Below are 21,552 nucleotides of genomic sequence, written 5' to 3'. Positions count from 1 at the left end.
TGTCCAGTGATTTTGATGCGACAACAGGGAAGAAAATTAAGATGTGCGCAGCAAGCTGGATATTCAAATACTCAGGTTCATGAGGTTCAAAAAGAAACATTCAATACCCAGGGAGCTTACATTTTGTACCTCCTAGGCAAGGGAAAAATGCGCCCTTTACTATAAAGGACTTGGCGGTCTAAACTACAAAGAGGTTAAGCCATGCCAGTGATCCCAGAAATCCTATTTGCAGCCATTAACAAATAAATATGTACTTCATAGCAGACAACAGCAGTTATTTATAAGAACTTAACACCCAGTCAAGTTATAACCCAAGAGGCTCTTACCAAGTCTCATCACGACAACACCCCCGTCCCCACAACATGGGTAGCATTGTGCTTCCCTGCTCACTTGCAATGAGCAAGCACTGGTCCAGACCACATTCTTAAGATGCTATCCACATAAGCTCTGATGTGCGTTTTCTCCAATAGTCCTATTTTCATACGATCTACCTGGTACATTTAAAAGAAGAGCTAAAATACAATTACTACATGGAGTCTAACAGACAAAGGGAAAATACTGCCTCGCCTGTCCCCAGACCAGAAAAAGCCTTTGTTTGTACTGTTTACCAGCACCTCACAAGGGGCACTAAAACCTGTGTCCCGTAGGCAACATGACTGAGGGTGGGCCTATTCCCCCAAGATGCAGACAGAACCATAACAAATATGAACATAACACCGAAACGTACAAAAAAGGAATTCTTTTATGGTCTCAAAAACAAAAAATGAGCAGCTCATTTTTTTTCTTTACTTCTTCCCTTGCGAGAATGCTGGCCAAAGTCTCAAAATCGAAGGTATCCTCCGTAGTCAGCACCTCGATCCAATGGTGGGTAAGAATTGGATACTAGGAGCAAACGCTCATCTGGGGTGGCGGTGGCTAGTGGAGCACAGACTGCATTCAGAACAATAAAACCTTAAAAAAATTGGAAAGGGAGATGGGATAAAGCAAAGGAAATGCGAAAAACATCTCCATTTTTTTTTTTTTTTTAAAAACAGGACGTTTGGTGGTTGGGCAGCATGCTCCAGATTGCAGACCTACTTCTTTCCTCTCAACCCCCCTCCAAAAATAAATGTCCCCTTCCCATCCCACGCCCAAACCACTACGGGCCCGCCGAAGCTTTCAGTTTATCCACAACTCAAAAATCCCCAAAGCCTGTTCCACCATTGCTAGCCACTTGGTGCTGAGCGGCGGTCATTGCGAGGCAGCTAGGAGAGATTTACTCAACCACTGCATGTGAACTTGGGCTGGGCCTTCAAATCAGTTCATACGCTGCAAAACTCTTGGCTGCATTTAGTCACTTCTTTTCTCCAAGCATACATGCTTTAAATTCCTTTTCTTTGGCCCAGCTTGGCTTCAGGATCCACCTGCTTCATTCCTCGCTGCCCAATTTGACACTATTGTTCTCCCTCAGCACCTGGCGTGGGATTAACTTTTTTTGGTTCTCTTCTGGTTGGCAACCAAACTAGAGGCTGGAGCAAGGGACCCGACACGCGTCGAGGAGGAATACGCAGACGACGTTGCAAGAGTTCATTAGGTTGAAGAGCTCCCGGCCCCAGTTTGTCCCACCCTCTACTATCCCTCCCCCCCAAATGTCACTTGGTGCTGTGAACAGTCTGGGTGTCAGAGAAGCAGTCTCAGAAAAAAGCAGCCCAGTTCACACTGTGGGACTGGTGATCAAGGACAAAGCAGCAGCACAAGCTGCTCAAGGAAACATGGAATCATGGGTCAACTGTGAACCTTTAAGATTGCTTCAGCCTCTTGCGTGGGGGTCCAAGGAAAGGGCACTGAGCAGAGGCCAAGGAGCGGTATGCTTCTGCCACCAGGTGAGGGTGCGAAAGAACCATGGACTTCCATCCCGAGGTCTCCATGACATCCGATGCATGACTAGGAGGAGAGAGAGGGGAAAAAGATCAGAAAAGCAATAAACTGAGGTTTAGAGAGGAATAAGACAGTGAAAGTGCTCAATCATACATCTTGACCCATGCCCTCTTACTACGAGCCAATGTCTACATCATTTAACAATACTATCCAAAACATTTTCATAGACCCCTTTAACATGACAAAGCTAGTCTTATTCTAATAGTCAATCAGCTACCACTTTTTAACTATCTCCTTTACCATAGAGCTCTAAGGCAGCAATGTAGCACAAACTACAACATTTCAGGTAACCTCGACACCTACCTTCCTAATAATCCAAATGCTTCTCTCAACATTTCACATCTTGACGAATGCCCTGCAGGAAAGACCATCCTGCTGCAAGTAAACCAGCCCCTAACTGCACAGTTACATCCCAAAATGATTTCACAAACTGAAGGATGTGAGGTTATATTAATTAGTAGCTAGCCACTGAATAACCCCAGAGCCTAACAAACAGCAGCAGTTATCTAGTTTTACTGCGCAATCAAGAGTGCTTCCACAACCATCCTAAATATGAAAGGATATGTCAATCAGGAAACCAATTAACGAAGTGATACAGAGAAAAAGATGAACCACCCAGGTGCACTGTGCAGCATCAGAGAACTGAGATGACAAAATGATTCACAGAGAATCCAACTAGAACACATTAGGTAAATAAAACAAGGTGGGAGCAAATGGAGGCACTGACCCTAATATTTATGGAGGCATACCTTTGCTCTTAATCTCCCACAACACCTTCCACCAATACTGCAAAAAACATCTACCTCAAAATCTCATTAATACAACCATCCTCAAACATTTTCTTTCAAGCACCACACGACCTGTACACACAAAATAACCTGTTCCTATACGCATATTTTCTATACTATAACTATCATCATTGCGCTCTTCTTAAGGGACATTCTCAGTTTCCATCTGAAAACACAACCTTTCATAGAACCCTGTCATCCCACCATAAGACCATCTACCTCTCTAGAAGGCTCACCCTTTGGGTTCTATACATTCACATATTACAATCATGCAAGAATCCCCATAAGGTGGGCGCCTCCCTGCTAAGTGGCCATGTCCAACAAGGTAGGGCTCATTCTTTTGTATTAGTACTTCCATGACTCTCCATCTACAATGAGCAAAACATTCCCCTCTTTATATTTAATTAACCTACAATGTTCACCATCTGATTCTGTTAGCATTTCAAATAAAACGTATGTTCTTTGCATTGGTCGAGGGGGATTAGGTATCCAAAGAATATAAAGCTCAAATAGGTTAGGATGCTTATTTTTAAATTACAATGAAATTACAAAAAGCCCTGGCCTCTGCAACCAACTGTCAGTTGTCACAACAAACATCTACTCCTTTGAAGTTTCCATCCAGTCCATCTACACCATTTTCCAGCTCACTCACTAATTGATGAAGTCCACCGCCTGGGTTTTTAGCTGGTCAGCGCTGTGCAAGTCAGCAAGGATCAGGATCTCAGCTGCATTCTCCACAGAAAGGTTACTGCAGAGGGCATCTTCACACATCACCTTTAAACGCTCAAGAGCATACTGCAAGAAGTGAGGACAAAAAAATAACAGGAAAGGTCACATGAGCTTGCTACTAATTCCTCACTAACAGAAGAGCATAGGCGACTACACTGTTTGTTGCCTGAACACACAAAGGGAGGGCCTATGTCACAAGAAAGGCAAAATAAGAAATCCGGACAAGTCTCAGCGTTTTAAGACCACTATAGTTGTGATTGGTACACATTACACATCACTGGATCAAGATGTCATACAAATAATTTACATTGAAGTGTTTTGTGTACCTACATATGGGACAAAGAACTAATCAGTTACTTATTCAAAACAATATTCTTCAACTTGGTATTAGCTATTTCAGGCAGAAAGATGCCCCCCTCGTCCCCCGACCCTCCAGGGTTTTTAAACCCACCACAATAACTCTGCCGATATAAAGCAAATATTACTAGTAAATCCTTCTGTGGTTTGTATCTGCTTAGAACAACATTTGCCTGCCCTTCCTCACCACAAGGGAGCAAAAGGAGTGTATAGAATCTTTTTTTTTAAACATTATCACACACCATTTCAGAAGACAAAGTGATGTGGACGCGTGAAGCATCACGAGTACCCACATTCGTAGAGTAGGAATTTTGTTGAACAGAGCAGTTTTTACTTTTTTACAAAGGTTCAGGTAGGAGGGTTCTATTTGGATAAAGGGTGGGAGGGAGCTCCACAGGGTGGGAGTGAGGATGGTGAAGCTTGTTCCTCCTGCTCTTCTGGTGAATCTGGGGATAGTTTGTGAGTTTGAGGAGTGCACAGGCTACGTAGGTTAGACTTTTTTGTGATGCGGTGGGTAGGATAGTGGGGGCATAGATGGGTGATGGATAAGATTTTGAACTCAATGCAATCCTTGATTGGTAGCCAGTGTGCTTTGCACCTAACTAGGGAGATGTGATCTAATTGTTTCAGACCCCACACTGCACTGAGGGCGTTGTTTTGGATCAGTAGTAATTTATTGAGGTCTTCAGAGGAGGTTCCTGCGAGGATGGCACTGCAGTAATCCATTTTTATTTTGCTGACAAAAATAGCTCTGGCTAGCCTGAGGCAATTGCTGGGGGTAAGTTTCCTTGATAAGTGTATACAGCGGACAAGGCTATCGTCTTGACACGTTTATGCATGTTAAACTCAAAGTCAAGGTAAAAGCCTAGTGTTTTGCCATGGGAAGATACTGGAGTGATGTTCTCGTCAATGAGAAAGGACGCAAAGGTGGGGTCAAGGTGTTTGAGGTGACAAGCAGCTGTCTTATCGTCATTCAGACAGAGATGGTGGTTAGCCATCCATGCTTGAATGATGCTGTAAATACGGTTAATATTAGCAGTCTCAAGCTTGTGGTTGCGCGTGAGTTTGGGGGGGCCACTGCGTATCATCAGCAAGGTTTGTGTATGGGATGTTCAAGCTGTCCAGGTGATCAAAGAGAGGCTTGATGTACATATTGTACAGCGTAGGTGAGAGGCAAGAACCTTGTGGGACCCCATAGGATAATGGGATGTCAGCTGCATCGGCCCAGGTGAAGACCCTTGAGGATCATTCACTGAGGAAGGTCTTGATCCAGTTGGTTGCTTCGGGAGAGCGGTAGTAGTTAACAGTGAGGTGGTGACACAGGATATTGTGGTCAATGAGATTGAAGGCTGCCGAGAGGTCCAGTAAGAGGCGGATGGCGAGAGCTCTTGTCATGGATGTGGTTGAGCTGAATCTTTAGGTCAAGGAGGGCAGATTGTCCTGTGTCTGGGCCTAAATCCGGACTGGCGAGTGCCAAGTAGATTGTTGGTTTCTAGATGGGTTTGGAGTTGTAAATAGGCTGTGCGTTCAATAATTTTCAAGAGTTAGGGCGCTGTTTTGATGGTAGTTGGTAGGCAGGTAAGAAATCAAGTGATGGTTTTTCAGCAGTGGTGTGACCCAGGCTTCTTTTATGGAGTTGGGAACAGTGCAGGAGTTGACTTTTATGGAGTTGGGAACAGTGCAGGAGTTGAAGGAGGCGTCGATAAATTTAGCAATGGTGGGAGCGAGGTTGTTTGCATAAAACTTGATGAGGTGAGTTGAGCTGGGCAGATGTCACCTGTGCAGCTAGATGCTTTGAGGCGTTGGATGGTAGTGAGCGAGCCTGCTGAGACAGGAGTGAACTGGAAAGGGGGCGAGGCGGGGGTGGGAGTACTAGGTGCGATGGGTATGGGGGCATCAGATTTGGTGCAGGAGAGCAGAGATTTCTTGAGAATAGTTTTGTGTCTGATGATGAAGGTTTTGTTCGTTTGGATGAGGGAGCACAAGGCTTTGTCTTTGGGAAAGGTGTTGGTAGGATGTGCTGGTGCTTCAAGCTCATTGAGGATGATGGAAAGCTCTTTAGTGTTAGAGCTAGCTTCATTGATATAGGTGTTGTAGATGCTGGCTTTCGTGTTGATAATTGCTGTTTTGTAAGAGGTAGCAATGTTGCTAAAGGCTGTTGGAGGCGGCAGGATTTTTTCTCCAAATGTGCTCTTTACTGCGTTTCCATTTGCGCAGGGATGTTAATTCTTCTGTGACCCAATTATGGAGGAAGTTATTTTTTCTCCGAAATGTCATTTAATGGGGGCGTGCAAGTCTAGAGCATTGAGGAGTGGAGCTATAGGCCTTGAGAATGGCTTCAGGGTCGATGCGGTCACGTCTTGAGTCAAGGGAGGCACGAAAGTAGGGTCCAATAGTTCCTTGGTCAATTTGCAGGTGTGTCTCGCAGTGATGGTGGAAGTGTGTGCAAGGGACATAGTGAAGGAGATCACAGAGTAGTCTGTACATGGTATATGATATGGCATTTATAACACGCCCATACACAAGTGTTTCAAGCTGCAGCGAGGTAAGGGAGGAAAAGAAAAATGATCTTACTAGGCCTAGTGACAGAGATTGCGCAAGTGCATGGAGGAGGGGACGGAAGAAGTGGTGAGGGGATAGAGAACGGAGGGGGGTTTTAGGGATGGGCAAGCGCCAGGCACGGGATCACAAACAAGTTGTACAGCCAACAGGTGGCAAGTTTGAGTGTTAAAAGTGCAGACAATAGGTGCCATTAAGTGCAGGTAAGGGGACTGTAGGGCTGCAGATACAGACCACAAGTGCAGGGGATGCCAGGCGGGTCAATGGATTTGACTGGACTGGGAATGTTAAGGGGCAAGGATCCAGTCAAGGATCTGACCCATGGCATGAACAGGGGTGCAGATGACTGTTCGGTAAGAATTAGTGTAGTAACACTGTGTGAGACTGCACAACACTTATCTTCTTGGTATGAGTTAACCCACCTTTCTTTTGGTATAGGGCTGTACTACACCAGTTGGAAGTGTGACTGAGCAGTGTGACAGGCCTATCTCAAGAGGGGTAAATGTGAGCTGTAGCAATGAAATTTGCAAATATAAGTATTCAAGTAACACTTACACTCAAGGTTTCAGTTATAGTTATTTAACATCAATTATTCAATAAGCGTTATTTAAAAAAAGGGCAAGATATGAATCAAATATACTTTAAAATATTTTTCCAGAATCAGCAGAAGTTAGTGGATACTCTTTGGATATGCTTCTAACACAATTCCTACACCCAGAGATTACTTAATTCACAAGGACAGTAATGGCATTTATATACCACCAGTTGTTAGGGAGAATTCTCAAAAATGTGCTAATTCCCGCCACCTTAGAGACCCTCAGCAACTTCGCTGGATTTTGAGGACTTGCAGAGAGACCGTTTTTCCCACTCTCTCATGTATTTTAATGAGATTTTATACAACGTTTCTTTTTGGTTATGGAGTCTAACCAACTCCATAGGCATCATCTTTTACAATTGTGTCACAAAGCACCTTCAGTGCAGTGCCACAGGGAAGTCTTCCAGATTTCCCAAGGTTTAAATACCTTCTCTGGGATCAACTACTGTTTCCCAGAGCAGTAAAGTGAAATTGACTTTACTCAGCATTGTACTTGTTAGACGCAGCACACCCCATCTTACAATAGAGTGCTGGAGGGGTTAATTAGTATCCCCTGTGTCTAAATGCTCATGTAAAATGTTACCCTATCCCTCAATTGACTGGCTGATGGCAGTGGTTTTGTTTTCAACTACCTTGGTTTGCATTTACCTTGACAGTTCGCTGCTCTGGTAAAGTAACCGCAGCAGCCATCTTTTTCAAAATGGCTTCCAGCCATCTTTGCTAAAATGGTGCCCCGTCTTTTTTCGCCAGATCTTTGTAGAAAGGTCCTTCGAGAGTTTCTCTGCGCGCCAAACCAGGTTTGGTCCCTTTGTTCATTTCGCTTTGGCGGGGCTTCTGAGAGAAACCCGCCTCTGGCTCCAGAGTGTCTGGGGTAGGCAGGAGGTGAGCGAGGTACCCAAAACTCCCTGTGGTAGTCTCCTAGGCGACCCAAATGCACTCTGTGGTGATTGGCTGACTGTCCGGCAATGAAAGCCACCCTGCTAGGTGAGTGACAGCTAGGCTGGAATGAAAGGGAGAGAACTGAATAAAAGGCGAGTTTTTTGGCTTGGAAGGCAGAGTCGACCACTAGATGAAGAGCTTGAAGAGGACACCTGTTGCAACTCCTGGACCGTTGGTTTGCCCTGTGAAGCCCTGCTGCAGTGACTACTTGCCAAGTTTGCATCGTCAGAGAAGCCCCTGCAAGGACGACTTCTCCCTTTGAGTTGGTGGGACCAATCAACTCCAAAGTAAGCCACCTGGACACCCATCTCGGAGCTGGTTAAATTTCCTCAGAGTTGCTGCAGGAACTGTATAGCCAGGGAGAGGGACACCAGGCTGTGTGCGCTACTTTTAAGCTGGCCTAAAGCTTTTGCAAGATGTTCCGGACTCCCACGAAGCAGGACTGACCAAGCCCGAGCCCCCTCAGCAGAGTGCAGGACCCCAAAAGTAAGGACAGTCCACCTTGACAGCCAGGAACCACGCTTATTGCTATTTGCTGTACCGCAAGGAGCTGAAACACGAAACAGCCACTGAAAGTAAAGTTTGCCAGTTGCCAGTTTTGACAGTGCAGGAGTCCCCAGACGTCCTCCCTCTTGTCCCCACGACAGGCCCAGGAACAGCAAGATCTGCACAGGAACAGAAGTCACCAGCTGCATCTTTTCTTCTTTACCAAGGTACTGTAAAACAAGTCTAAGAGAACTTACCTCTGACTGTAGAGGTGCTTGTAACTTCCACAACTCACAAGTCTAATCAGCTTGTGGCCCTACATTTGATTCTTTTTTTTCGTCAAAGACTCCTAAGAACTTGTGCAAAGACTTTTTCATTACTTACCAGAAGTGCTTTATCCTATCCAAGACTCACCCCATTGACTTTGGCTTAACCTTTTGAATTGAATGACTCTTCTAGTGAACTATAAACATCTCTGCACTGCTTAAGAATATTTGTGATCTCTTGTGTTCCAATAACCTTTGCCTTTTACCAACTTTTAAAGAGTATTCTGAATGCCAACAGTAAGGTATTAATGTCCCCAGCACCCTTGTTACGGAAGTCACCTGTGGGTATAGGTTTTGTCTGTGGGCCATCCCAAAAGGGCCTTGTCTGATTCAGAAACTCAAAGTGTACAGTATTGAAGTATATTTGAAGGTTACTAGTCTATTGCTCCCTTCTAAAGAAGGCTTTATAACTGACTGATAAATTAATTGTTCATGCAAGAAACCTTGCGTGTAATAGTTTATTTGAATACCTGTAAATCTTACAGCTCACATTTCTCCTCTTGAGATAAGCTTGGCTGCTCAACACGCTACCCAAACTGTGTAGTACAAGCTTATACCAAAGGTTGGGTTGCATATACCTGTAGTAATAGTTTGAAGTGTTCCCAGACGGTACTGCATTCAAACTTTGCCTAACACTAGTTATACTTTGCAGATTCAGAGGTTGCATAAACGAAAGGTTAAAGGAAGGAAACATAGGTTAAACAGGTTCTCAGGGTATGCAAGTATACTTAATTCTTCCAATGAAGTCTAGACAAGCCTTTCCCAACAATAAATCTAAAACAAGTTACCACCTATGAGGGACAGATATATCAATGTTAATTGACTCGAAGAGACTGCAGGGAGCCCGGACAGCCAAAGTCAATTGGAACACAGTGTATGAAGCTGAGGCACTTCTCAGATAATAAAAGTCTTGCAAAGTTAGATGGTTTTGTAGAAATCACTTGTAGGGTCACAAGCTTTTAAGCCTGCGAGAAGCAGAGTTGGAATCAACTCTAAAGGTGAGCCACTGCCAGTCAACTGAGAAAAGCACAGCTCAAAAGACACTGAGATAAGTACCAAAAGTCTAAACAGTACTTCTGGTTTGAAGAAGAGGGGTCCAGCTGGATTCTGTCCAGTTGCAGCAGTGCAGACCCTGAGTTATTGAGCCTCAGTTGTGGGGACAAGAGGGAGGACGCCTGGAGGGTTCCTGCGGGAGCAATTTGGAAGTCATCAGCAGCCACGGGCTCTTTTCGGATCAGCGGTACTTCACGGTTTCAGCACTAGTTAATAAACAGCACCACCGTGGATCTCGGATACTGGTTGGGCTTCCTTCACTCCTTGGGTCCTGCACTCTGGTGAGGGGACTCGAGCATTGGTCGTCCTGCTTCTGGACAGTCCTTTGGAAGCTTGTGGAGCTTCTGGCCAGATTTCAGACGTTGCACTTGACTACGGATTTCCAGACCCTGTGACTTCTTGCAGCAGCAAAGTAGTACATACAGCCAATCAGGGAAGATGGTCCAGTGGAGTTCATTTTGGGGTTAGTTGGTTCCACTAACACAATGGAAGAAGTAGTCAATTACGGAGCTTCTCTTGTCGATCAGAAAAAGTAGTTTCAGCACAGTAGCAGGGCTTCACCGGGCAATTCAAAAGGTCCAGGAGGATGCAGCAAGCTTCGCTCAAGGTTTCTTTGTCTGGCCTTTCTGCCAGTGGTTGACTCTGCCTCTAGTCCCAAAACCCTCGCCTTTTAAGCAGCTTTCTCCCATTCATGCACAGACTAGGCTGTCAATCACACAGCAGGATGGCTGTCCTGAAAGGACAGCCAGCCAATCAGGACTGGGTGCATTCAGGCATTCCTAGAGACAAAGAACAGGGGAGTTTCGGGAACCTCCCTCACATCCCGCCTTTCCAGACACACTGGAGCCAGAGGTGGGCTTCAGGACTTAAGCCTGTCAAAGGCAAAACAAAGGGCTCAACTCGGCTTCGACGCACAAAGTAAAACCCAAGAAAGACCTCACAAATCGAAAATGACGAAAAAAGAAGACTGGGGACATTGACAAAAATTGTCACCCATGGCTGCTATACTGCAGTAGAGGATTCAGCCTGCAGTAGAAAAGCTGAGGCTGAGGTGTGAGCCAGTCTGCAGCAGTCTGACCACATCGTTTTGTCCGGAAGGTGCTATTTCTTCTACCTGACACCGCGGAGCGGTGAAGCGGAGCTGTGAGGCTGAGGTGTGAGCCAGTCTGCAGCAGTCCGCTGCAGACGCAGAGCCGCGCCCGAATGGAACCCGAGGTACGTCCCCCCCGTTGGTCTCCACGACCCGAGGGCTGTCAAACCTACCCCGAAAGATCGACGCCCAGCAAAGACAGCGAAGCCCGGGCGGGGGAAAGATAGGAGCCCGGGTAGAAGGAGGAGCAAGTCAGACTCGGCATACAGACCGCCCACGTCCCCGTCAACTTCGGAGCCGCTAGCAACAACTCCAAACAGCAAAACATCCAAACAGACCCCAGACGATTTGGGCGAAATTATTTCTGACAAAAATGAAGATAACCTACCCGAGCCCCGTGACACATTGGACGGCACACAGCCCAGCGGATTCGCTGGGGGTCGCGTCGCAAGGGCAGGAACGGGCAGAGCCCTGGCCCGTGGACCCTGAGCACCCAGGGGAGGAGCAACGAGAGGAAGGCAGGGTTCAGGTAATTTTGGACCAGCGGACAAGTGGACCTCCTTCGGGTTTGCGCAAAGCGACCATTAGCCACCAAGGATTAGGATCGATCAGCGCTGACCCAATGGACGAAGGGAATGGCTGGGCCTGGTGGCGGGAATCGGAGAGGGGCTCTGAAGTGCCCGAAACCACCCAGCGTTTGTGTGAGGGGAAAGAGGTGAAAGAAGCAACGCGGAATACAAACCCGGAGAAAGAACGAACAATGAACGCGAGGAAACCGCAGTCTCCTAAGAGACCAGCCATAAACCCAGAAGCCCGGAGGAGCGCAGCTCCCAATTGCGTCATATCAACCGGAGGGTTATGGGAAGGAAAAGAGACAGCAGAAACACAAATTAAAAGAAATTACGGTAGTAACTGAACAAAGAGAACTCTCACCACTCTGCTCGTCACTTGGAGCCAAGTCAAATCCCAGGAGGGAACAAGACAAAATGACCACGAAGAGCATTAACGAAAGGGACAAATATGACCAGACATTAAACCCACTTCAAATTGAGGTGATGCTCCACAAAACCAACGGGGAGGCAGAAATCAGTGACCTAGACGAGGAACAGACAAGGCCAAAGAGGTCTAGCCTGTCAAAAGTCCCCGGAGATAAAGGGAAAGGTCCGGACCCGGAGAGTGAGTCAGACCTAGAAGTAGAAGCCACAGACAGTGACGACCAAATAGAGCGAGAACTGGACTCCAATAAAGAAACGGACGGAGAACAATTGAAGGCGGGAGCGGGGGTCTCAAAGAAGAAGAGAAACAAAACGACTATTCCATCTATTGTGAGATCCCAAGGAGCAAAGAAGAGAGTAACCATGAGATCTAGAAAACTTACGGGACCGGTGGTACAAATTCCAACAAAAGGTCCCAATAGAGGAGCCCCTATTCCGAAAGGGCTTCCCAACCACTTGTCGTTCCGCTCGCTCAAATCCTTCTTTACCCAACAACATAAAAGAAAACAGAGCGTCGATACTGAAATATCAGATGCGGAGATGCTGGAACTAGTAACTGAACCTCAGCCGGCTCAAAAACAGAAAAGTACAGAGCCATCTATTGGAGTAACAAAAAAAATAGGGCCTCCAAACAGGTCCCGGATTGAAATGACCAACAATCTAATAATCAATTTACCCAAGGAAGCGGTAAAAACCAAAGAGTCTGAGGTCCCCGAGGGTAGACAAATGGACCCACAAGGTCAGTTCATGAGAATCCCCGAGAATAAACAAACGGAAAGCCTCGGTGACGCAGGCACAACAGCAACAGAGGAGATAGAGATTGAGGATGATGATAAAGAAGAAGAGATAGAGACTGACAGGACCACAGACCAAATTTCACAGACCAATAAGAACAAAGAAGAGCGTTGGGCGTGGACGAAGCCCCACCTAAGCATCGGCCAACAAAATGCTACGCCAAGAAGGAAAGAGGCGCTCCCTAAATTGAACAAAGAGATGGCTGGGAAGCGTGGTGGTTCCCCCAGTACAGGGAGAATCACTGACAGAGACCAAGGATTAGCAGAAGAAGGGGCCACCTTTGATTCAGTAGCCCAAGCGAGAAGATCAGAGAAAATGCCTACTCCCCCGAAACAGCGACGAGATTGCAGTGTCATTACAGAACGAATCATCCAACAAGAAACCAGACATGATCGCCATCATGTCAGCGATGACCGTCGTTTTAGCGCCATTCTGTAAATTATACGAGACAATCAAGGGGAATGTTCAAGACAATACGGCAATCCTATCTAATATGACGGAGAAATTGGCCCATATGGAAACTCTTTCTAGAAACCAGTGAAAAAATGCTCAATCAACATAACCACTGGGCAACTAAACCAGACGCCGTCGAAAAAAAAAAATGGGGACCACGGCCCTACAGCTTGGACAAGCATTACCAGGACTCACAGGACCAGGGACACCGCAGGTGCAACCCATTCACAAGACACTGTGGGAAAAAAAAATTTGAAGCACTGGAAAAGAAAATCGAGGAGATGGAAAAGTGGAACAACGAAGTGCAAGTAAAATCACCTGCAAGGGGGGCTCAAGGGAGTGAGGAGGGGTCTCGCCCTCAGAGAAAAGAAAATATTCTGCTTGTCTTAAATCAAGGTAAACGGGAAGAGAACCAGCGGCCGATGCCACAGAAGCTTGAAACACCAGTACGGATTCAAAGGGAAACAAGAATCAACTTCAAGAACCCCACGAAGCAAAGAGCCCTGAGGGCGGTAGTTGAAGAGGATGTAATGCAAATTAAAAATCACCAGGAAGTCAACCAGCCCAAATCACCGAAAACAGTGGAGGAATTCTTAGAATGCTCGGACCTAATGAATATATCCACCTACTCAGATAACGAGGTCGTTGAGATTTTGGAGCTAACTGATGAACTGCGGGAAATAAAAAAAAAAAAAAAAAAAAAATGATGCCTTTGGAGGAAAAGAAACCTCGACCCTACCAATTAACAAAGAAAGATGGACAAAGCAGATCGGATGAACGCAGTCCCAAAAGCAGTTCAGGGCAAAGAGTAAAGGATGACAATTCCCAATATGGGGATAAGAAAAAAAGAACTACATCACCCTCATCCCCAGTAACTAAGGGAATAAAAGATTGGCGGGTCAGTCCACGAAAAGAGTGCCTAGCCAAAGATGACCTTGAAAAGAGAAGAAAAGGTCGTAAAGAGATCAGAATATTTAAACTTGAACAAATGGCATCAGATAAAAATTTTATCATCTTAAACAGACCGACCGTCCTACAAATTACAAAGAAAGTAAAAATCTTGGAAAATATCTCAACGAAAGATCTAGTGCTGGTGGAACCCTATCACAGGGAGAAGAGGGCGAAAGCGTATCTCCACCTGAAAGAAGCGGCCATTAAAGACATTAATGACTCGGTTTATCAAGAACTGGATCAAATGGGTTTCCGCCTGACGGAACTAAAGAACAGAATGGGCACCCAAAACCGGGATGAGGGAAGGGTGGAGAGGCACAAAACACATTACCATTTTAGATCAAGAACGGAAGAACTATACCGAGACAAGCGATACACCTACCCACAACAGAGACAAGAACACCATAGACAAGAGTACAAAGTGAAGGGCGAAATGCGTGGAACTGAAGTAGGGGAGAGGGATGATACAAAGTTACCACGATATCATAGCAGAAAAAACAAGCAAGAGCAGACGTGGCATTCTCCGAGAAGACACAGAGATGATCAAAGACTAAGGGGCCCCCCTGGCAAATCCGATCAAGAGCAACGACATCACAGGAGGACGGTCCGGGGTAGTCCCAAAGATAAAAGGGAGAACATCGAAAAACAACCAATGGGACCATGGAAATGGCTAACGATGACCTGGAAGAAAAACCAGGCAAAATAGCAACGACCAGGGGCGGTTCGCACCGATGACAACTGCAAGGAGAGAATAAGCGAACTCCCCGGCAAGGATAGTATCACACTCGGATCCTGGAATACGAGAGGTCATAGGCACCTCACGACACCAGGAGACGTTGACCTTAGCCAGTTTGACATCTTATGCCTGCAGGAAACCTGGCTGATGAAACAACCTGCCCTAGATGGGTTCTCCTTGGTGATCGCACAGGCAGTCAAAGGCCTGATGGGAAGACCTTCATCTGGTTTGCTGATAGCGATAAAATCGGGCTCCGGCCTCACAGAACCAACGTTGTGGAAACAGTCTTACGAAACACTCGTAATCCTAACCACACAGGAGGAAACAAACCCAAAGTCTGTAATCACTCTGCAAAAAATGATGGCAATTATTAATTGTTATTGGAATCCTCAGCGTACATCCACGAAAGCCTTCTGTGACAACATGAGTGCTCTGATTGACCAGCTCTATGAAGAATTTGAGCAAATTGAACTGATTATCTGCGGGGGTTTCAATGCGAAATGCATTGAACCCATGGCAAACATAAAATGCCCCACGGATTTCCGGGGCCCAGCCGACCCTACTGTAAAGAGAGGAAAGGCCTGGAATATAATTTTGAGCTCGAGAAGCATTCAAAATGTGGCCACACTGTTCCCCAATCAAACGAATCTCCCAACATGGGAACGTAATGACTCTAAAGCAACCTTAGATCACATTTTTGTGTCCAACGGCCTCATCAGGGATTTGACAAGTTTCATGGTTCAACAAACTGCCAATAGTGATCACAACCTATTGAAATGCTCATGGCAGATGTCTAAGAAACTAAACACCTATGATTGGGCGACTGAGGTCAATTCACAACAAACCCGACTTCGTTTAAAGGCACAAGACATTGAAATAATTAACCGAGCGTGGGATCGGAACGAGGGCGGCGACCCCAAGTCGGGCATCAACCAACGACCAAACTACTTGCCCTTGTTAGTGGCCTACCAAGTCAAGGGCTCAAAAAAGAAAAATGAAAGAACCGTCACGGCCCACCAGTATGATAAAGATCTAGTGATTAAAAGAAAAGTGGTCCGCAGATTACTAAGAATAGCAAAGAAATCCAACACAATAGAAGATTGGAAGAGCTGGGGTCTTGAACAACGAAAATACAAAAATTGGCTCAGACAGCAGAGAGCCATGCAATCCCAAAGAGACGCAGAGGAGATGATGTCTAAACTATCAGCTAAAAAAGCTAGTGAATTTTGGACCCTCTCAAAGAACAAGAATGCGGACCAAAGGACCATCACTGCAAATGCGGTAGCTGAAGAAAGGTGGGTGCAGTATTTCACGGCCGAATTTGAGGGACTCCCAGGTAGCAGGGAAGAAATGACACCGGACCTTGAAATACCATGGGTAGACCTGTCCAATACTGAAGAGATTGAAATCGCAATACGGAACCTGAAAACATCTAGAGCTCCTGGACCGGATTGTCAGGTACTGTCAGGATACAGCGACATATTCTGAATTACATTAGGTATGGGGAAAATTAGTATAGAAAGGTTTTTGGAAGTTATGATGAGTTTAATTTTAAAACAGCTAATTTTGCCCTTAACATTCATTGCAGTCTATGGAGAATGCCCCAAGCCAAGATGGAGGTCCTCAGTCTAAGTTCTGATTGGCTGGTGATTGTTTATAGGGAAGACAGTGAACATTCTAAACTGCCTTTCATCGTCTTTGCCCAGCTGAGAGGTCGTGTACTAAGCTGCTCCTGCTTAACTTGTTCAGGGGTTTCAAGTTTCAAGCAGTCGAGCGGCTTCTTTGGAAAAGTAAACAGGAATCTTACGGAGCTTCATTTTGTCACTGAACAGGAGTAAGATTTCGAGTTATCCAAGAAAATAAGTTTCCAAGACTCTTCACAAGATAAGTTCTTTTAAAACTCAAGACTCTTTTTATAATGTCATTGTAGAAGAGTTAAACTGATTTTCAAGTTCATATGAAAACATTAATTAAGAACTATATTGTAGTCGTATGTTTGGCTTTGCTACGCTACGTTATCTATCAAGCGCGTGGTTTTTCCGTTAACAGAAGCCTGCGCGTGAAAGTCTTGGCTTGAGAATCTAGTGCGAGCTCTTTGGTGTCGCGTGATACTATTGTGCGTGTGTTTTTTCTACCCGCGGTTGGTTTTCTGCGCGTGTACGTTTACTCGCATCTTGGACTAAGCGCGTGTGGATTTTTCCCGCGGTTTCGACTTCAGCGCGTGTGCTCGCATCTTGGACTAAGCGCGCGTGGATTTTTCCCGCGGTTTCGACTTCAGCGCGTGTGCGTGTGCTCTCATCTTGGACTAATCGCGTGTGGTTTTTCCCGCGGTTTTTATTTTAGCGCGTGTGCGTATACTCGCATCTTGGACAAAGCGCATGTGGATTTTTCCCGCGGTTTTCGATTTCAGCGCGTGTGAGTTTTCTCGCTCCTTGGATAAGCGCGTGTGGTTTTTCCCGCGGTTTAGTCTTCAGCGCATCTACGTTCTTCACTCAGTTTGGATTCTTGTGCATGTTCAAGATATTTCCACGTGAGATTTTTTGTTTCAAGAACAGTTGTTATTAAGTAAAGACACTCTAAAAATAATAAGAAGAAATATAAGTTCTTTCCAGAAACACTAGAACTTCCATTTACTTTTAATGAACTTACGACTTTGTTCAAGCTTCTTGAGTTTTAAGAAGATTACCTGCAAAGTTAATTTCACATTCATGGACCTACTAAGAAGGCTGAATGATCGTTGAGATTCAAGTCAACTAGTAAGGAAGTCTAGTCAGCTTATCACTTCTCTGGGCATTTTGTTGAGAAGTTCCAGGTATGGTTTTTACTTTATTTGGTAAAGGATATTGATAATTAAGGTTAGTATAGTACTCCATGAATAACAAGGTGTATTATATGTTTATGTTTTACTACAGGTGAAGAAACAGCTAGCCTTTAGCTTCCAGCCTGATGTTTGTTAATTTGTCCCTTCCCCCTTTCCCCTGGAAGTGAGGTAAACTGAGCAGTTTATAGAATCAGCTCAGAGTGCCACATTTTGGGTGGATTGTCGGGGGCTCAGCAGCTTCTGCAGACACCAGGATCTCAGCCTGACACGGATGGGCTAACCAACGCAGACCTTAAATCATCTCCGGTGGAATGGGCCAAGTGGATCAGCAAAATATTCGCCCAATGTGCCAGAACAAAGTTGTTGCCAGAATCTTGGCTAAGGGCTGTGATCGTCCCAATCTATAAGAAGGGCCCAAGGCAAGAACCAGCAAGCTACAGGCCAATAGCGTTATTGGATATCCTGGGCAAATTATATGCCTCCCGCCTTCTGGACCACTTTCGGGACTGGGAGAAAAAAAGTCCGGCTAAAGACCCACTCCAATCAGGTTTTCAAAAAAGGGTTCAACCACCATCAATTTAATGGTGTTAAATATTCTCAAAGCCAGAATTAAAGAAGGAGCACCGAAGGTCTACTTGGCTTTTGTCGATCTCTCAAAGGCCTTTGATATGGTCGATAGGCCCACTCTATGGGCTAAGCTTCAAGGCTGGAAGTGTCCAGCAAACATCTTGGAACCCATGATGGCACTAAATACACACAAAAATGCGTGTAAAACTGAACCATCAAGGCGCCCTCTCAGGGGAAATTCTGGTGAGACGAGGTGTCAAACAGGGATGTCCGCTTGCCCCTGCCTTGTTCATATCTTTCTTAGGGGACTATCAAGAAGCTGAAGCGAAAATTCGGGCTTTTCCCCCGAAGATAGGGAAAATGGAGATCCCTCGCCTAATGTACGCAGATGATGTTATTCTCATCGACCAGACCAAAGTGGGATTGCAAAGAAAATTACAGAACCTTGAAAAGTATACCGAGAAAAACCACTTGGCAATTAACAAGACAAAGACCCAAATCATGGTAATGGAGAAAGTGATCAGCAAAGGATCAGCCAAGTTAAATATATTCCTTGAAAATACCAAACTTGAAACTGTAAAGTCTTTCAAATACCTGGGGATCAACTTGGATAGTTCAAAAACGGATAAGAGCTTACAAAGCCAACTATGGGAGAAAGTCAAAACGTCTCACAGCCCAAACTAGAGCGATTGACCGCAAGTATGGCAAATTCTCCCTGCTTCCGGCGTTAACTTTCTACAAAGCCAAGGTGGTGCTGACATTAATCTACGGAGCAGAGACCTCGTTATACCTCCAAAGGAATACATGGGCCAAACTGGAAGGTTAAGGTAAAACAGTACTGGGGCTCCCAAAATCCACCTCCATGCCGGCGATCAGGAGAGAACTAGGGCTGCTTTCCTTGGCCTCTATGGTGGACCAAAGTGCGATGCGCCTATATAGAAAAATCATAATGACCGATGCACTACCCATTGTGGCATCTATATGTGAGGAAATCGAAACTGGGAAGTGCACGGCCTTGAAAAACTGGGCAAAAAGGAGAAGGGACGATCTGGCAAAAATTGAATGCTCAGATAAAGAGCTAAAAGAAAACCCCGACAGAATCAAAAAGAAAATAGAAGATCTGGACTGGATCACGACCATAGAAAATGCTACCGGAAACAAACTGTTAAACCATCTTCCGCCTACCTTCAACAAGGCAAAAAAACCATTACAGTACAGTGCGCCAAGTTTCCCGAAAAAGGACTGAGAATCGTGATTATGAGAGCAAGGCTCAACCTCCTGCCCACCAGAGAGATTATTGCCATTAGAGGAGGCGGAGGGGATAAACATTGTAGACTATGTAAAAAGCACGATTCCACAGAAACACTGAAACACTTGGTGATGGAATGCGTGAACACGAAGGAATCAAGAAATCTGTACCTCCCTGCGCTCGATGACAATTTATGGATATTTCAAACAGACGATCTGTGGAACAGACTGATCTCCGGTGAAAACAACAAGTGGTCGCAAGCCTTTGCTAAACTCATCGACCGGGTGTTTGACCAAATTAGACGGCAAGACCTCAAAGATGGTCTGCCACAGTAGCAGGCTTGTGGCTAGTGGAGGAGTCCTGCTCAAGGTGACCAGGCTAGGTACGGGATGCAAAGCAGCATGACCCATTTCCATTGCAATTGCTATCAAGGGACACCTGCACTTCATACTACTGTAAAATTTTTTGACAAAACTTGGTCTTTACCGAGTAAAGTTCAAATAAATAAAAAAAAAAAAGAAAAGCACAATGGTAGGAAAATTAAACCACTGCCACCAGCCATTTAAAGTAGTGAGGGTAACATACATTTTTTTACATGAGCATGTAGTATAAGGGGCTACTACGTAACCCCCCCCCCCCCACATAAGATGGTGTGTGCTGGACCTATAAAGTGAAAAGGTCAGTAAAGTCAATTTCACTTCACTGTTCTTGGAAACAGTAGTTCACACAAGAAAAAGGTATTTAAACCTTATGAGGATTTCTCAGTGACACTGCACGAAGATGCTGTGCTTTTTCATACAAAAAGTAGATGACTATGGAGTTTATCAGACTCCAAAAACAGGCAATATATAATCCAAATCAGGTCAAAATACATGAGTGAGAAAAAGGTCTCACTCATTCCAGAGTTAAAAATAAAAAGTCCTAAAGTACAGCACAAGAGCTGGGGTTCTCTAAGGTTGAAGGGAATTGGCACAGAAGAACAAGTTACTTAACCCTGGTAATGTTCTTTCGATTGGATGTTCCTCCCACATATTCCTCATCTTATGATAATTTATCTCTCCAGCTTCGCGGATGCCGATCTTTTTTGACAGAGGGCGCTGCATGCAGGGTCGCCACATCGATGTCCCGTGAGGGCCTCAGTCGACATCAGCATAAATAGCTCATGCAGCACCGGTTGGCTTCAGTTTGGTTTTTCTTTTCCCGTTCGCAGAGGAATTACCTGGCGTACCCAAGACCGTAGGCTCACAGAAAACGTAGAGTGTAATAACACGTAAATTGTGTGGCGGGGTAGGCTCGGAGGGTCGATGTGGAATACGTGGGAGGAACAGCCAATCAAAATAACAATACCAGAGGTAAGTAACTTGTTCTTTAAATGGATTGTGTCCTCCCACGTATTCCTCATCTTATGATAGACTCCCAAAGCAGTAACAATTTGGAGGTGGGAGTATCAATTAATTTAGACTTAATCATGGACTGAATGGGGGACTGCTTTTGCAAAAAGTCCTCCCTGACTGGAGGAAGAATCCAGGCACCAATGTTTAACAAATGTATGTATAGTCGACCAAGTGGCCACTGAGCAAATATTTATTGGGACACCCCTATGAAGAGACCGCAGAGGTTGCCATGCCCCTTGTAGAATGAGCCCTTAAGCCCTCCGGCAGGTCCTTACCCACTAATCTATAACACTCACCAATGGCCACGATAATCCATCTGGATATTGTTTGTTTGGTGACTGCAAGGCCTAATTTGGGACCAGTATATCAGATAAAAAGTTGATCAACCTGGTGGAATTTAGCCATTCTTGAAATCTAAAAACTTAGAGCACTTTTTGGGTCTAGTCTATGCAGTCTCTCCACTTCTTTACCTGAATGAGGAGGTGGATAGAATGTTGGCAAGGTTATTTTCGGTGACAAATGGAAGTCAGAGACTACCTTTGGTAAAATATAAGGTTTTACCCCGAGAATGACTCTTTATAGAAAGTGGTATGAGGAGTTTTGCAAGAGAGCCTGCAACTAGCTTACCCTGCGGGCAATTGTTATTGCAATAAGCAAAATAGTCTTTAATCTCAAGAGCCTTAAAGGGCAGGAATGTAAAGGCTCAAATGGGATACATGTCAAGAATTTTAATACAAGGTTTAGGTGCCAAA

General features: G+C 45.2%; 1 protein-coding gene across 4 annotated transcripts in view; it reads right to left on the bottom strand.

Moving 5' to 3' along the window:
- Positions 1–724: 724 nt before the first annotated feature.
- The window catches only part of SPOP (speckle type BTB/POZ protein), a 646,228-nt gene continuing 625,400 nt past the window's right edge, over positions 725–21,552 (bottom strand). For all 4 annotated transcript variants that reach the window (XM_069634379.1, XM_069634380.1, XM_069634382.1 and 1 more), the window contains 2 exons: positions 3,358–3,500; positions 725–1,923 (listed from right to left, as the gene is read on the bottom strand). In XM_069634379.1, the coding sequence (XP_069490480.1) occupies positions 1,779–1,923; positions 3,358–3,500 (288 nt within the window). In that variant the 3' untranslated portion in view covers positions 725–1,778. The remainder of the gene's footprint in view (positions 1,924–3,357; positions 3,501–21,552) is intronic.

The sequence above is a fragment of the Ambystoma mexicanum genome, chromosome 13, assembly GCF_040938575.1.
Source record: "Ambystoma mexicanum isolate Mex_15411 chromosome 13, UKY_AmexF1_1, whole genome shotgun sequence".
NCBI classification, from domain to species: domain Eukaryota; kingdom Metazoa; phylum Chordata; class Amphibia; order Caudata; family Ambystomatidae; genus Ambystoma; species Ambystoma mexicanum.
The sequence above is the reverse complement of the archived record's forward strand: the minus strand, read 5'-3'. Positions and strand labels throughout refer to the sequence as shown.